The 17,252-nt window shown below is 36.8% G+C and overlaps 2 protein-coding genes across 5 annotated transcripts in view; one reads left to right on the top strand and one right to left on the bottom strand.

The window, feature by feature from the left end:
• Window positions 1-17,252, bottom strand: part of NTS (neurotensin) — a 71,561-nt gene that overhangs the window by 27,585 nt on the left and 26,724 nt on the right. The window lies entirely within an intron of this gene.
• The window catches only part of RASSF9 (Ras association domain family member 9), a 30,553-nt gene continuing 22,494 nt past the window's right edge, over window positions 9,194-17,252 (top strand). Inside the window, exons 1-2 of one of the 3 annotated variants that reach the window (XM_033407138.2) lie at window positions 9,194-9,419; window positions 9,662-9,970. Coding sequence is in view for 2 of the 3 variants with exons in the window: in XM_033407137.2 (XP_033263028.1) it covers window positions 9,924-9,970 (47 nt within the window). In the remaining variant the exon portion in view is untranslated. The remainder of the gene's footprint in view (window positions 9,420-9,661; window positions 9,971-17,252) is intronic. The other 2 variants (XM_033407137.2, XM_004280609.3) reach the window with 2 other exon arrangements.

The raw sequence follows: 17,252 nt of genomic DNA, 5'->3' as shown, positions 1-17,252 counted from the left end.
CAAGCTCTAAGCCACTAGATTGGAGTAGCAATAGAGTCACATTTTTAAATATATTTCTCCCATCAATCACTTGAGTAAATGCCTATATTTATCAGGAAATCTAATACCACCTCTCCCTCTTTCCTTTACTTCCTTCCTTCTTTGTAAAAACAAAGCAGTCCTGCTTACAGAGAATACTGGGAAGGAAATTTTGCAAATGTGAACAGCTTACTTGCAGTTCTAGTTTTTTAGCTGCCCTTGTTCTATGGCTCTCACAAGGTTTCAATCTCAAAAACTGGAACCACAAAGTTGGATCTGTGCCCACTGCCCTAACAAGCAAGTGCAGATAAGTCCTCCCTCACAGACTACAGGTTTTTCTGTAGAACCCTAGTGAGAAACATGCAACCTGCAAACTTCCTCCCAGTTGGACTCGAATCACCTTTGGCAACCCGGGTAGCCTTTCAGTCCAAGATGGCACTTTTATTCACTGAGAAATTCTATAACATTAAATCTCAAGGGGAAGATGTGCACTGAGACCCCTGAGCTTCCCAGGAGGTTCCCAGATCCAGGTGCAAACTCACCCACCTCTACTACCAGAACACAGTGGGTATTAAAGGAGGTGGCTTTTTTCCAAGGGAAAAAAGGTACTGGTTTGTTCTTCCCCAAGGAAAATTAGTCCAAGTTCATCTGCTTCATATTATTGGTGTCTGAGTCTACTTGGGCTGTCATAACAAAATACCATAGACTGGGCCACTTAAGCAACAGAAATTCATTTTCTCAGAGTTCTGGAAGCTAGAAGTTCAAAATCAAAGTGTTGGTAAATTCTGTTTCTGGTGAGGACACTCATCCTGATTTGTAAACAGCTACCTTCTCTCTGTGTCCTCGTGACCTTTCCTCTCCGTGCCTGCAGAGTGAGAGAGCGCTGGTGTCTCTTTCTCTTCTTATAAGGACACCAGCCCTATGGGATTAGGGCCCTACTCTTATTACCTCATTTAACCTCATTTAGATGATTCCCTAAATGCCCTGTTTGAATACAGTCACATTGGGGGTTAGAGCTTCAATTTATTAATTTGGGGAAGACACCATTCAGTCCATAACAATTGGTACTGGTGTTTTGATACATATGAGGCTAATATGTTCTCCAAATCATAAAGAAAGATGGTTGATAGTGGTAAATTAAAATTACATTCACAAAGTCTTTACTAAGTTTAAAAAGGAAACATTCCCAAATCTACTTAATAAACTATCTATTAAGTATCAATTAAGGAAAATTTTTCCAAAGATTATGTAAGTGATTGTATTATAATTCTAAGCCATTATTGTTGCTAACATTCATAAAATGGCAATAATAATACCTAGTTCTCAGAGTTATTAAGATTTTCCTCAGCTTGCCTTAATAGATTTAATTGCTTCTCTCCCATAGCACCACTGTGCTTTATGCATAGCTCTATTCAAGGAACGATACTTTATATTACAATTGCTTTTCCCATTCAACTCAAGTTCTTTGAAAACCAGAACTGTGCCTTCTCATCTCTGAATAGTAGACTTTTAATTCAGTGTCTTGCATACTCTAGGTGCCCAATAAACATTTACTGTATCAAAGAACTAATTAGCCTCAATTCAGCGTGCTTGTTAAACATGAGCCAAACATAAATGGTAAGAAATACTGATCAGCAAATGTATTAGTATGTTTGTATCTTTTTTAACATTAGTAATTTAAATATTTTAAACCTTTGTTAAAAATCAAGATTTGTCATTCCATAATATTCTCTGAAAATTACCACAGATTAATTCGAATCGCTCACATAATGCATTTCAAAGGAGAAACCAGATTTCAGGCTTTTATTTTGGGTATTAGTAATATTTGAGGCAAACTCCAGAGTCTTAAACCAATAAATGATTGCTCTTTGTAACACTTTTTAAATGCTCTGAATTGAAGGATATTCTAATTATTTCCTGTATTCAGCATACAAATGTAAACTCTTTTTTAATATTTACTGATAATATCTATAACCCAGTCAGACCTGAAGACTGACAACCAACTTAAATTTTTCACAAGTAATAATTCTAGCAATTTCATGTGTGAATAGTTGAGGAAGTGAGAAAAGAAGAGGTGATTCCAATTCTGTCGAGAACAATCCAACCAAGAGGATAATTTTAGCCTGAATCATACACACCCCAAGTGGTAGGGCCTGCAGGGTGATGGAGCTGACTTTTATTGACCATGTGTAATGGACTTGGAACATTATCTCTGTTACTACATTAATTTTCATGATAATCACATTAGGTATGGATTCTATCCATTTAGGTTAGTTAGGAAATTATATTACATGACAAGAATTCTCTCTCTTAGAGCTTTTGAGCCTTCCCGAAAGGAAGGGAATATTGGCTGGGAGCTTTTATAACCAGTATGAACCAAGTCTTGAGCACCCACTGTTACAGTTTTCTGTTTACATCAGTCATAAGATGGGACATACCAACAGTCTGACACTTTACTCAGCCTCTCTCTTTTAGACATACATACCACGTTCCTGAATTATTTTTCTCCCCCATTTAGTGCATACACAGAAAGCATGTCTTTTATCTCTATAATCTTCCAGGTAGCTCTACACTGAAAAACTATTTACCAAATGTCAAACTGTGTATGATTTAATTGTTCTTGACTCCATATCATTCTCTATTTCCCCCTGTGCTGACAGGGTTAGACACATACAAACTATATTTCTGAGATGCTTTGCCAAGCTAGTGGCTTCAGTGCCAACTTTCTCTTAAGTTCTCACATTGAGAAATACGGGCAGAAGTTGGGAAAGTGGGAGGAGCTGAGAGATTTGCAAATGCTGACCCAGCACTGTTGGAGTGCACACTTCAGGGTTTTCACCTGGAATAGTTGTAACAGTAGTGGAAGGCTGAAGAAGTTTCTCCAACAGCTGAGAAGCCGTTGCTGGCTCATGGGTTTCAGCACAAGCACGGTAGCAGCTTCTTGGTATTCTGCTTATGTTTCTCCATTCTTTTTAACACACTTGTAAACAATTCGCTGCATCAAATCTTGCTTGGCTTGAACGATCTAAAGTGGTGTTTAATATCCTGACTGGAAACATATGGTATCACCTTTTCTTATCCATTCCATTTCATATTTACTAAGAGAGCTCCAAATTTCAAAATTATTGTCTTTGACACGTTAAAATTTGAAGAGTAAATTTCTAGTAATAAGCATAACATATATCTCTATAAGACACTATTTTTTCAAGAAAAACTCTGCTAGTGCTTCCAGAGCACATGAAAATTCTTGTCACTGGATTAAAACTATTTTCTTTCTTTATAAACTGTGAAATAGATGTAGTTTAGGCCTGTGAGATTTGAACCCAAGTCATTTAAATGCTTGCAAATAGATTAAGCACATACAGTTATATAATTTTAAAAGAATACTGAACTGGGAGAACAGAGTTTCAAGCCTAATATTGCATGAAGTATGGAAATTAATTTATTCTCTTTTGCACTTAGAGTCCTTGGCAGTAAAATGAGTCCTTGCATGGATGAATTCTAAGGTCCATGTTAGGCTCTATATTTTTTATTTTGTTCTATTTTAATGTTAATTGAAAAGGTATATCTGAGTTATTAATACAGCCAACAAGGTCTGTTCTTGGTTCTACTTCATGCTAACATATGTTTTTGAGCAAGTGCATTTATATCTGAGTCTTGTCTTCTTTATTTACATAATGAGACAATTGAAATAGAGGGTATCTATGATTCTTACCTACACTAAAGTCATCCGTTTTTTTTTTTGCGGTACGCGGGCCTCTCACTGTTGTGGCCTCTCCCGTTGCGGAGCACAGGCTCCGGACGCGCAGGCTCAGCGGCCATGGCTCACGGGCCCAGCCGCTCCGCGGCATGTGGGATCTTCCCCGACTGGGGCACGAACCCGTGTCCCCTGCATCGGCAGGCGGACTCTCAACCACTGCGCCACCAGGGAAGCCCTAAAGTCATCTTTGATTCCAGTTTGTTCTTTGTTTTGAGTAATAGTTAAATCATCACATGGCTCTACACCTCAGTTTTCTTATTAATAAAACTAAAATAATATTTTCTCTTCTGCTGACCATAGTGGAATCAGATATCAGACATGAAAATGCTTTGTATAAAGCACCAAAACACATTATAACTCTATTATTTCATATAGCAGGTGAATGTATATTTGAGGGTGTTTATATATTCATATGCACACATTTTATTAAAGTATCTTTGTTTCACACTTTCTTTGAAGTTGAGCGATTTTTTAAAAAATTTTTGGTTGCTTTGGATCCTCATTACTGAGCATGGGCTTTCTTTGTTGCGGTGTGCGGGCTTCTCATTGCAGTGGCTTCTCTTGTTGCAGAGCATGAGCTCTAGGCACAGAGGCTCAGTAGTTGCAGCACGCGGGCTCAGTAGTTGTGGTGCACGGGCTTAGCTGCTCTGTGGCATGTGGGATCTTCCCGGACCAGGGATCGAACTCATGTCCCCTGCATTGGTAGGCAGATTCTTAACCACTGTACCACCAGGGAAGTCCCATGAAGTTGAGCAATTACTAGTAGCAGCCTTCCTTATATGGATTTGTCACTTTATCTCATTTAGAGTTAATAATAGCCACGGCTACCAAGTGAAGAAATTTGGCCTTTTATCTAGGACACAGGTATCTGGCCAACCCCCAACCAGCCAGCTATTCAAATACTGTTTAATTAATTAAAAGCTTGGAGCCACCTATTAGCTGGATGACTAATTAGACATGATTACGTAAATCCTACAAAAGCTTAGACGGCCATTCTAAACTTTTTTTTGGAGAATCAAAAGAGTACTGCCAGTAATAGAATCCTAGAGCTGAAATGGGATCTCTGCTTCTGGGCTTTTCCTAAACCATTCAAAATTGTTATCTCTTCCTTGCTCAAAACTTTTAGAGAGGTTATTTCATAACCCATGACACCTACATTCATTATTTAAAAGATTCTGTGACAAAAAAATACATCTGTTCCACTCTTTAGACATGTTTTCTATTTCCATGAGCAATCTTAAGATAGGAAAGAACTTTAGAAGATAGACACTCATTGGAATAAAAATAATAGCTCTGGAATTCAGTTTAACCGTATCCTCCACTAACTTTTTTGAGATTTTCTACCTTTTGCTATAAACAGCTCTGTTCTACATGGTGCCCTTTTGCCACATCTTGATTGTCCAAAGATTCTCATTCAAGTTTGGATTCCACTCTTCTGGCCAGTTTTAATTATTTCTGAGTTATTTGTTGTCCAAACAAAACAGGTTCTCTATCTTACTCTTTTCCCCTTAATTGAAAATGGGGTTTTCAGTAAATCAGATAAACTGATTGATTATAACAAGCTCTGTAGTATGTTATTTCCTCACAGATTACCATATGAGTGGTGATAAACTGGCTCAGAGTCAAGTACCTGTGTGTAATCCAAGATCTAGAACCTCAGCTCTGCTATTTTTTTCATGCAGGCCCTGGGGAAAACTGGCTCTTACCAGCACAGATGTGTATGATAATTACACCAGTAAGCCAATTTAATCATTAAAATGTGAAGAGTAAATTTCTAGTAATAAGAATACAACACATCTGTACAAGACAGTATTTTTTTAAAAAGTTAAAATTCTCCTAAACCTACGTCTAATGAAAACTGAGAATGCATTATTATTATCAGAAATCTGAGGCTCAGACACATCAAGTAATTTATCCAAGATCTTTACTAGGAAGTGGCCAGGATCTTTACTATGACGTAGATCTCTGTGGCTACCAAACTCATGCTCTTAACCCCTATACTTATATCTGCTACCCTTTTAGTGAAGTCATCTGTGCTAAAGCTAAAAGTCAGAAAAGTTCATATAATAAAATGTCTTGAGTGTGGTCACTAGAAGTCAGGATGGGGTTGGGGGGAGGGGGAATTGGAGGTAGGCAGTACAAACTTCCAGTTACAAGATAAATAAGACTAGGGATGTAATGAACAGCATGATGACTATAGTTAACACAGGTATATAATGTATATTAACGTTAAGAGAGTAAATCCTGACTTCTAATCACAAAAAAGAAAAATTTGTTTTTTTTTTTTGCTTTCTCTTTTTATTGTATCTATGAGATGATGGATGCTGGCTAAACCTATTGCAAGAATCATTTCACAATATATGTAAGTCATTATGCTGTACACCTTAAACTTATACAGTGATGTATGTCAATTATATCTCAATAACACTGGAAAAATTCGATTTAAAAAAGATTTCCTAGGGAATTCCCTGGCTGTCCAGTGGTTAGGACTCCACGTGCTTCCACTGCAGAGAGTATGGGTTTGATATCTGGTCGGGGAAATAAGATCCCACATGCTGCGTGGTGCAGCAAAAAATAAACAAAAAACCAACAACTTCCGAATATGAAGAGAGGCTATGAATGAACTAGACAAAAAATTGATACATTTGTCTGTTATACCTCCTTCAAAAACAGGGTTTTCTATCAGAATACATGTTTTAACACTGTTTAGCTTCTGATAACACCTCAACCACAGATTAAATAATGTTCATTTGATTGAAGAGAATATTCATTCTTTTATTATCAAGTGTAATGTACCATCCTCCCTGTTGATTTTTCATGTTAATTTAAATATGTAAGGAAATATACCTTTTCTATTTATTTTGGTTGAGCTGTATACTTAGAGATGATTGAAAGAACATTCTATTTTCTGCCATCAAAACACATTTTACACATAGGGAAAGATAGGGATTGTACAGATAAGTAACCATCTTTCTTCTATGAAGATTTCCTATTGGTTCAGAAAAGGACAGATGCATGCTCAGAGTTTTTCAAAGTATAATTTTCAAAAAACTGCTATTATGAATCTCATACAAATATATAGTGGGCAAGTGTCAAAGATTGACTTATTAATGAGGAACTCAGCAGAATTGTAAAACTGGCCCAAAAGAGGATAGGGAAGACTGCTATATATAGTTAGTGAATTAAAGACAGAAGGCTGAAATAAAACTAAGTTAGATGTAAAATTGGTTGATGTCCTACAGTGCAATAAAACTATAACCTTTTGAGTTATCTTTCTACTTGCATCTTTCCTTTTTCTTAAAACACAACTTAAACCTAAATTTCACAGAGTCTGGGCCTAATCAGTAGTAAATAGTAAGTTTAAAAAATTGCATTCTGCCAGGGGACTGGATTATCTTTGGGAAGAACTATTAGACAAGGCTCCATTATATCACTGAAAGGACATGCAGTCATTAGTTTGCCTAATTTTCACTTTGAGATAATTTTTTACCTACTTTCTACCCTGTAAAGAAAGATAGCCAGTTCCTTGTCTAATACTATATGTCAACACTACTCTGACCATCATACTGACAGAGCTGAGAATCATCATTTTAAAAATCAGGCAATTTGGTAGATGCAAAATAAAATCTCATTTCAATTTACCTATACAATATCTGGTTACTAGTTTTTTTTTAAACATGGTTTTGTTATTTTCTTTTCAAATTGTTACTTGCTTACTTTTCTATTTAGATATTAGTGCCCATGTTTTTGATTCCTTTCAGCTTTTAATATCTGAGAGATATTTAATTCTTACACATCAAAGAGCTTGTCATAAATAGTATTAATAGAATATTTTATGTGAGGAATAATAACATCCTAAATGAGGTTCATTTGTGCGAACTTGAAACTCAGCATAAGATTATGCTAGTAAAGAATGTTTCCTCTTGTTCCATTAAACTCCTCTATTAAAAATTGTTTTATATGAAAACTACATATACAAATAATGTTAATAAGGGTGGAGAACCAAAACTATAGGAAATGCAGGGATATTTGTAAATGCAACATTCTTTGCAAATTGGCTGCAGCCATCATATTAATAAGCAAGCAGTATAGCTTTAGGGGATTCTATTTTGAACAACTTAGAATAACTGGGCAAGTTTCCATGATAGTTTAAATGATTTTTTGTGATGTGCTTGTAAAATAAAGTCAAGAACTGAAACTGAAGTACACCCTAAATATGGTTTTATTTACGCTGCATGTAAAGTGTGTATGTATATGTGAGATATATATATATACACACATACATGTAAAACAAAATATGTCATTACTACTTACGACTTTCAGTATTTTAAAGGTTTTCTCTGGTACCACTACCACAGATCCATTTAAAAGATGACTGTATTTTTTAAAAAAATTATCCTATCTTCCAGGAGTAGAAAAAAGGTAACTGAATTAAAGCACTGGCTATTGTAATAAATTGACTAATTTCTAACAGTTAGGGATATATATATATATATATATATATATATATGGCTTATATATTTATGTACAATTACAAACAATAAACAACAAATTTTAGATAATAATGTTATATAAAATACATATATGTGTATACAGTATAGAGGACTAGAGAAGAGTTATGCTAGTAAACTTTGGAAAAATGATTTTTTTGAGCTCTGTATAATTCTGCATAAATCAGGACATATAAAAATTATAGAAACCTTTGAGATCACTTTTTTTGCTTGCTTTTGTTGAGGGTGGAGGGTGTGCTCCCAAAGAAAGTCTGAGCCTTTCGTGTTTCTAGTGGTCCAGAGATCCCCTGTCCTGAAGTGGTATTCAGAGTGAAGCCACAGTTTCTTTTCCCTCCCTCCCTCTGCTACGGAAGCCCAAGATTAGAAGCGCAGCAGGCAGGGCCTGGGGCGGGCAGGAGTTGGGGCGAGCGGGCGGGGGCAGAAGAGAGGGGAGTCGGAGGAGGGGAGTGGAAACGGAATCCTAGAAAAAATGTCTTGGGAAGTTTCTGCAGGGCCTCGCCCTTGGACAGCGCTTTCCCACGGCGTCGCGGGGCAGGGGAGTTCCTCCCGCGCTGCTCGCTGCCGCCCGCACCCGCGTGCGCTCGCCCAACTCTGCCGGGGCTGCCGTGGGCCTGGGTTCGAGATCACGTGAGACTAGGTGATGTCAGCCAGCCCCTCGACCTGCACACTTCAGTTCCCTGAAGTCCTCGCGGCGCGTCCTTTCTCAATTTACTACTCGAGGGGCGAGAGCCAACAGTTGGCTCTTCGTTCAAACGCCCGTGGTCTAAAAGGGCCAGTAAGTGCCAAAGATGCGGCGGGGTCGGGACCCCAAACCCTGGCTGGTTCCTGTGCCAGTGCTGTGATCATTCAGCCCTGGAGCCCTTTGGTCCTTCAGGTCCTCCAGCTTTTGGAAGATGACCTTGAAGAGTAGAGGGACGGAGTTGGGGGAAACTCGGGGCTCAGATTCCTCAGGGGTCTGGGAGTCTCCCTCGATCCAGCCTCCAGCTTCGCTCCTCGATGTATGTTACAGCACTGACACCCCGGGCGGGGGATTTTTGTGTCGAATCGCTGGGCAAAGACTTCTTGGCCCTCACTCCTGCTTGCCTCCGTCAGATTACTTTTCACAGACTGGAGCTGGATGGGAGGTGGAGGTATTTACTTTTAAATCTTTTATGTGTGTTCACTTCACCCTGTGTGGTTGGGCGTGGAGAGCGGAAGAGGGGGGTTTCCAAAGCGAGTGAAATTCCCATTCCGTGGGTATTACCATGCCTGTGGGGTGGCAGCTCTTTTAGCAAGTCTGCAAATAACTATAGAACACAATAGAGTCCTCCTCCCTTCCTCTCGTTCTCTCTCTCTCTTTTTTTTTTTTTTCTTTTCCTTTTCCTGCCTCCAGACGCCTCCTTCGAGGCTGAAGCTGGGCAGGTCTCCAAAGGTGCAGCAGCCACAGCAATCCCGCAGTTCAAAGTTAAGCAACAGTTGCACAACTTCCAGCAGCTCCCTTCAGACGGATACTAATGAGCTGAAAGCCAGGAGCATCTGAGGAGGTGAAGAGGAAGCTTCCAGGTCTCTTCCCTTCACCCTAGAAATCCAGATATCTCCCCCATCCCCAGAGAACTTTGAGATACCGTCCTTGCAGTTCGCTGGCCTGGCGGGCCATGGCTCCCTTTGGAAGGAACTTGCTGAAGACTCGGCATAAAAACAGGTAAAGTCCAGCGTGTGTGTATTCGGGAGCTTCTGTTGTGAAAGTATGTGTTTTGTTGCAGTTAGATTCTGATGAAAATTGCTCCTGGGGAACAAAGCTCTAGGGAGTTAGGGCTAGCGTGTACACTCAACTGGTGAGGATATTGTTCCAGTAACAATGATTGCAGTGACCAGTTCAAGGATCTCTGAAAATAAAGGATGATTATTTTGACTCCTTTTTTCTCCCTTTGGCCACTTCTGGTTTCCACCACTAGCATCACCTTCTTCTTGTTTGTTGCCTCGCCTATTTGAGAGTAGTGGGATGGCAAGTTTTATTTTGCTTTAGACAGAATTTTAGTATATTATAGGAAGAGTTAACATTTTGATGAAGATATAACTAGAATTTATTAGCCACTAATTAGAACAGAAAAACAGAGCTGCTGATACAATCCGGAAACAATGCTTTGGCTCCCTTTTTGAGTGGGGCATTCCTAAAACCTGGAAAGTTCCCAAAGTGAAAATACTCTGTAGAGAAACTTTTTGTGAACTCATTCTTTCAAAAATCTTTGAGAAATTTAGGTGATTTTAGGCATTAAAAAAGGATTCAAACAGCTGTCCTTCTTAATCCTTATTATTACTATTTTACTTTGATTCGATTTGCTGTTTTCAAGCCGGCAATGCCCATTGTGTAAATAAACATATTACACACACAGATTTTTCTTGAGTCAGTATGTGTGTATCAGTCCTATTAAATATTTTATTAACTCAAGTGCTACATTTTTATGCCTAAAAAAATGTGAGGCTAATTGTAGACACGGGCTTTACTTTTTAAACATACTTGTTTTGGCATAAGCGCTTTTCCACAACGCTTCTCTCAATCACACCTGTTTGTACTTGTCATAATTTACTTAGTGTCAATTTAAAAGCATACAATTACATGGTAGGAAATGATACAATTATTTTAGAGGGTCTGCATGACAATATAGTGGTACAATTTTAAAGTAAATCTCCAGACTTTATTTTGGGCATGAATGTCTACTTGAAAAATTCTGTTATTACCTCATTCCAATGTCTTTATGGTTTAGTTGACTAGCTTAAGAAACAAAAGCAGCAATAATCAATACTATCAAACTTCCTAAACCTGTTTTATTTTCTAATAATCTGATATGTCACGAATATGGTATTTATGATAATTAATGAAACTGTATGTTAAAATAAAGAAATATGTCTGGGTAGTATTAAAAACTATGGTAGTAATAGTTATCAAAAATAGGCTTGTATTTTCGTAGTGTCGATGCATTAAAAAATATTTCAGACAACTCCCCTTACCAAAAGAAAATCCTTCCTACTTTTTAAAGGATTTTTCAGTAGCATCGGTTTTGAAGTGTGTTTGTTTAAATGCTGTAAAAATATATAAAAAATTACTTCAGGAAAGTTCATGGTATTACAAAACAAGTTATGTTTTTGGCATAGTGATCTTTCTGAATACTATCCCTGTAGTTCAGAGTTGTTGTGTATTTGTGTGTGTGTGTGTTAACTAATTCAAGAATTCTGTCATTGGTACGCCAAATAACAGTGCAATAAAACTGCATGCACCCCTGTGAGTTTCTCTCATATGGCCACTTTTGTTGCCTTAATTTGCCACTGCAAAATCTACTCTACCCATAAAACTAGCTTTTGTTCAGGGAGGTGAGTATACAAACATTTTAAAAATATTTTTTCTATGCAAAATTATGAAAAAGTGGAAGGAAACAATAAAAGATGGGGAACTTAATAGTATTTTAAGTTGCTCTGACAAAATGGAATGGTGCTTCCTGAAGGTGATGCTTTTTTATGAACGTGTGTTTTGGCGAAAGTGGTAATAGTGAGGCTGTGCATGAGTTGCTGTAATAACTGAGTGCCTCCCTTTAAAGATTTGTATTTTTCCAATCCTTAAGGTTGCTTAAACCACAGGGGTAGCTAGGGACATAAAAATATGGGTATTTCAAACTAAGCAGTAAATAAGCCACATGGTGTGTTGAAATAGAATTAATGTATATTTGTTTTTTTCAAGGTTTAGTTTTGATATAGATGAGATATTTTTGTTTTGTCTGTTTTTTCACCTTCACAAAGGTGAAACTACAGAGGAAACTTAGTTACATGATTAAGTTTATCAATTTCATTTCCTGGGTTCCATAATGATTTAAATAATTCCACTCCAAAATATAGAAACCAATAACTTTTCTTAAATGACAAGTGATTCATCCTTTGATAGATTCATTCTTCGATTGATGATAAAACAGTTATCTGATAACAGCCAATGCATTCTTCAAATATATCGTATAAAATTCCTTGTAGAATGTAAAGGAAAAATTTGAGCAATGTATTTGTATACATTGTGATATAACATTTATACAGTTAAAAGAACAACTTGAATATAATTGTATCTTTGTCAGCAGGAAAAAATGAGGATTTTTCGAGGGAATATTAGGATTTTGAGATCATAAAATTTTGAGAAAGTTTATTGAACTTTTCTGCATCCTGTTCTGTCTTTTCAGTTTTGTTCACTCAGAATATTTATCACCCAAGATTGAACGTCCTAAGGTAGCTCTGTAAATAGTCTCATAATACATGGATATTTGAGAGTTTTAGAGACAGGATGGAAAACAAATGAAACTTCAAAGTATGAGGCATAAAAAACTTTTAGAAAACACACACTGTAAAGGTTAAGGAGGGCAGGGCCATCCATATCTGTCTAGTCCCCATTGTGTTCTAATTCCCAGGGCAGTGCCTGGTATGTGATGGATGTATACAATACAGTTGTTTATATAATTTTATAAACTAAAATTATAATTTGTATTCAAATCAAAAACACAGTAATCATTTTATTCTCTAGCATCATCTGAGATCAGCTGGTATTATATAAAAGTGAATACTTTATAAAGGATTGGTTGATATTTGATAAAATCCAAAAACCAGGGAGATGGACAAATAATTATATGGATTTGGACACCAAGCTAATCCTCCCCTACCAGAAAATATTTTCTAAATGTTAAGAATCATTCGATTTAAAAATCTGGAAAACAGTCTTCAGGAAATCTGAAAATAATACTTGGTCACAAAATGATTTTATTTGGACACACAAACATTTTATGCTTTTCATTTCTTTTTTTTTTTATTATTATTATTGGGGTATAGTTGTTTGACAATGTTGTGTTAGTTTCTACTGTACGGCGAACTGGAGTTCCCTGTGCTATACAGCAGGTTCTTATTAGTTATCTATTTTATACATATTAGTGTATATATGTCAATCCCAATCTCCCAATTCATCCCACCCGGCCCCCGCCCTGATGCTTTTCGTTTCTAACTTTCATGCAAATAAAAGAAATGGAGCCAATGTAAAATCTTTATGCTCAGAATTATTTTTTTAAAATTTTCTAATTTTCATAACATTTAATAGGAAGAGTACAATTTTCAGAAGACCTTTTGGTCTCAGGAGATGGATTGTTTACTTTGGTTCCATAATAATAAAATGTTCTGTGACTGAATCCCAAAGATTGATAACTACCTTCTTAAGCAACTTTATGTTCACGTGAAGAATAAAAACGTTGGAGAGTCTAGATATTTTCTTTTCAATAAGCTATTCAAGTTTCTGAAAATATTTTCTAAAAGTCACTAGGTGGCTTTTGTTTCTCATAGAAAACCCAAAGAAGGAAATAATGAAGCATGAATTTACTCGACATTCATATGGTCATTCAACAATTGAATTCAGATTATTAACATATTCAAGTATTCACATAAGTTCCATCTGTAGGTTCTATTTTCAAAACAATGATTGCTTTAAAAGCTAATGCTTCTAAATAGCAATCAGCAACATTTTTTTTTTATAAGTTCAGAAAAGTGGAATGTCACTTTAAAGATCTGGGGGATTCTCGGTTGTGAGTTACGATTCCTTGGTGTTTTAATTAATAAAATTTGAGGGCAGAAAATTGGTTGGACTTTTTAACCAAACCTTGCTAGGAGCAAAAAATTGCCAGACTAAAGCAGTATTTCATATGTTCGTTGGATATATAAAATCAGAATTGTTCTTTCAGGTGATTCATTGATAATAACAATGAATACGAAAGGATCTAATTTAGTGAATAAGGCCTTATAATTATTGTTAGGTACCATTCAGTCAGCTCTTGGCTTTCTTTTGGCTTTTCCTATACCTATATCACAGGTGATAACAAGCATTGTCCTAATATCAACTTGAAATCAAAAGTCTCCAAAAAATATATTTGTAATAAAATTATTAGAAGTAAATAACAGCTCTATTGTTGTATAATTGACACATAAAATCTGCATTTGCTTTTGAATGAATTAGAACATATCTAACCAAGTTGTTTTAAAACCAGGTGCCTCATATTGCTCTCTTAAGCACCTCATGCCGCAGTTACTTCATCAGAAGGAAGAATTGAGTTTTGAGGTCATGGTAGAAGTTGCTGGCAAGCTGGATGTTTTCTCTTTGTAATTAGAAGTATGGTAATTTATGAATTCTGCAGAACAGGAAATTATCTTGTATTGTTTTGTCTAACCTCCAATAAATATTTGAAAGAGCCCTGAAATTGGCTTGAGAAATGCTGGATATTTGAGTACATACATCTTTTTAGTTCCCAGGTGTTCCTGAAAGAGATTTCCCCTGATAATACCTGGTAACTTAAGTAGTTATTACTTGACAGAGACAGCGCATTAGGAACAATGATTGGAATGCTCTATCCCTGGCAAAAATATCCTGAGAGCAGTGGCAGCGGTGAAATTGAGCTCTAGGTTAGATCTTGAATTGTCACTCAAAAAAACTATAACCCAAGTTAAAATCCACTACATAAGATGTTTTATTATGTACCGTATCAATTCATGAAGAATGTCAAGGTGAAAATCTTAAGGATTTTTAAAAAGTTTTTAAAAGTTTGTAGCTGGTTAACAATTTTATTTACATAGCCTCTTTATTAGCTGGACTGTATAACTTAGAAAGTTTTGATGTTATTTGATTGGTATGTCGTTTGGGAGATCTGATAATGGCTCTAGGTAATTCACAAAAGTATGGCTCTCTTCTTTTGATTTTAGTTCTAAAAATGAAAGAAAGTTGAAGTAGGAGTATGAGTTTACCTCTTCCAGGTGAATGTGTATTCCAGTCCTTGACAAGAGATCTCTTTGTCCCTAGCATATTGGCTTTCTAAAATAAGGCAAAATGCCATCTGCACCAAGTACATGTGAAAGGAAAAAGTTCAGCATACTTCTGTGTGCTAATGTTCTTTCATGTATACTTGCTTAGGAGTTTTAAAAGACATCCTTTTGGCAAAACACACATAACACATACAACACTGATTTCTTAAGAGTCAATTATTTGGTTTTTTAAAATAGATTGTGATTCAATTATTGTGGAGCCTGTTGTAAGGCTACACCTTCTAGAGAAAGTTTGCATATCTGTTGATAGTAATTTAAAGCGATTAGTAATGTGAATGGTCACCCAACAGTGACCATTACTTATATGAATGGAATAGAGCCTTGGGGAGACATTTTAGCATTGGCAGTGATAAGAAAAATATTTCAAGAATGAAAATGAGCAATGGGTATTAAATATGCTGACAAACAAGGCAAATTATTCTCAAAGGTTTATATCTGCAGGCTAGAATGCCCTCTGTTTTTATAAGTAAAGTGACTTAAGATAGCTATAAAAAAATTGAGTATACACTCAGTGAGATCAGGGACCTCATCTATCTTGTTTCTTTCTAGATAAACAGTGAGTAGATGCTCAATACATATTTGTTGATTGAACAAATGAATTCAACATATACTCTCCAAATACAGCTGGTCCCCATAAAGCACTTGTGTCAGAGTAGTAAATCAGTACATTTGCAGTGAATGGACTCATGGGTAAGTTAAAGAATGAATCCATAAATTCAAGGTTGAGCTCTCATCACCCCTGCTTCTAGGCTTAACTCCTTGCTTTCAAATGGTTAAGGGTCATAGTTGAGAGATAGATGCTGTAAGAGACTTTACTGGACTTCTGGTAGAGAACAAACCAAGGTGCAGGGTTACTCATTCTTCTCTAGGGATGCTCTCACTTCCTTTCATGCTCCTGGAACGCAACCATGTATGTATGTGAGTGAGGTTTGGTGGATGATGGTAGTTGGCTACTATAGACCCCACTCACTGTTGAATGTGGAACATTTCCTCCTTCTCTGGAGGTAAGAGGGAAATACAGTTGGGGAAATACTTATTTTCTCACATGAAAGGAGGATTTATGCTCTTTCTATAAGATAATTACAGTTATAAGACAAAGGGAAAATGCTAGAAACAGGCAGAAAATTATCTTAGTTAAGAACTCCAGCTCTTTAGTCACCTAGACTTTCGGTCAGATCTCAGATTTGCCATTACTAGTTGTATGCACTGGGGCAAATATTTCATCTTTCTAATACGACGATAACAATAATAACAACAAGCAAAGGCAAATTTAAGTTTGACAATTGAAGGGGTTGCTCTTTAAAATGAGCAATAGGTATTAAATATGCTGACATATTTAATGGGTATTAAATAAGTTGCTCTTTAAAGTTCTGATTAATAATATCACTAAGGTCGTTATGGGGCCTCGGAATGTGACTGTGCAAATGAGGAAGCCCTTATGCTTAAACTTCATTAGCTTCAGGGTAAATCCACCTCTGCTAATACTTCTTATAACACTTATTATGTGCACTGGTCTAAGTAATTTACATAATACTTAAAATTACACTGTGGGGCTTCCCTGGTGGCGCAGTGGTTGAGAATCTGCCTGCTAATGCAGGGGACACGGGTTCGAGCCCTGGTCTGGGAGGATCCCACATGTCGCGGAGCAACTAGGCCCGTGAGCCACAGCTACTGAGCCTGCGCGTCTGGAGCCTGTGCTCAGCAACGAGAGGCCGCCATAGTGAGAGGCCCGCGCACCGCAATGAACAGTGGCCCCCACTTGCCACAACTAGAGAAAGCCCTCGCACAGAAACGAAGACCCAACACAGCCAAAATAAATAAATAAATAAATTAATGAACTCCTACCCCCAACATCTTCTTTAAAAAAAAAAAAATTACACTGTGAAGAAGGTACTACTACTTCTCCTATTTCACATGTAAGCCCATTAAGACCCAGAGCAGTGCAACAGTTAATAAGTGGCAGAGACAGAATTCGAATCCATGCTCTTAACCCTTACTCTGTATGGCCTATTTAGTATTTAGTTTTCTCATCTCTAAAATAGAGTTAATCCTAAACCATCAAGAATTTGGATTAAATCTGATTATATATAAAAATTTAG

The sequence above is a fragment of the Orcinus orca genome, chromosome 11 (assembly GCF_937001465.1).
Source record: "Orcinus orca chromosome 11, mOrcOrc1.1, whole genome shotgun sequence".
NCBI classification, from domain to species: domain Eukaryota; kingdom Metazoa; phylum Chordata; class Mammalia; order Artiodactyla; family Delphinidae; genus Orcinus; species Orcinus orca.
This window is presented reverse-complemented; position numbering and strand designations above follow the sequence as displayed.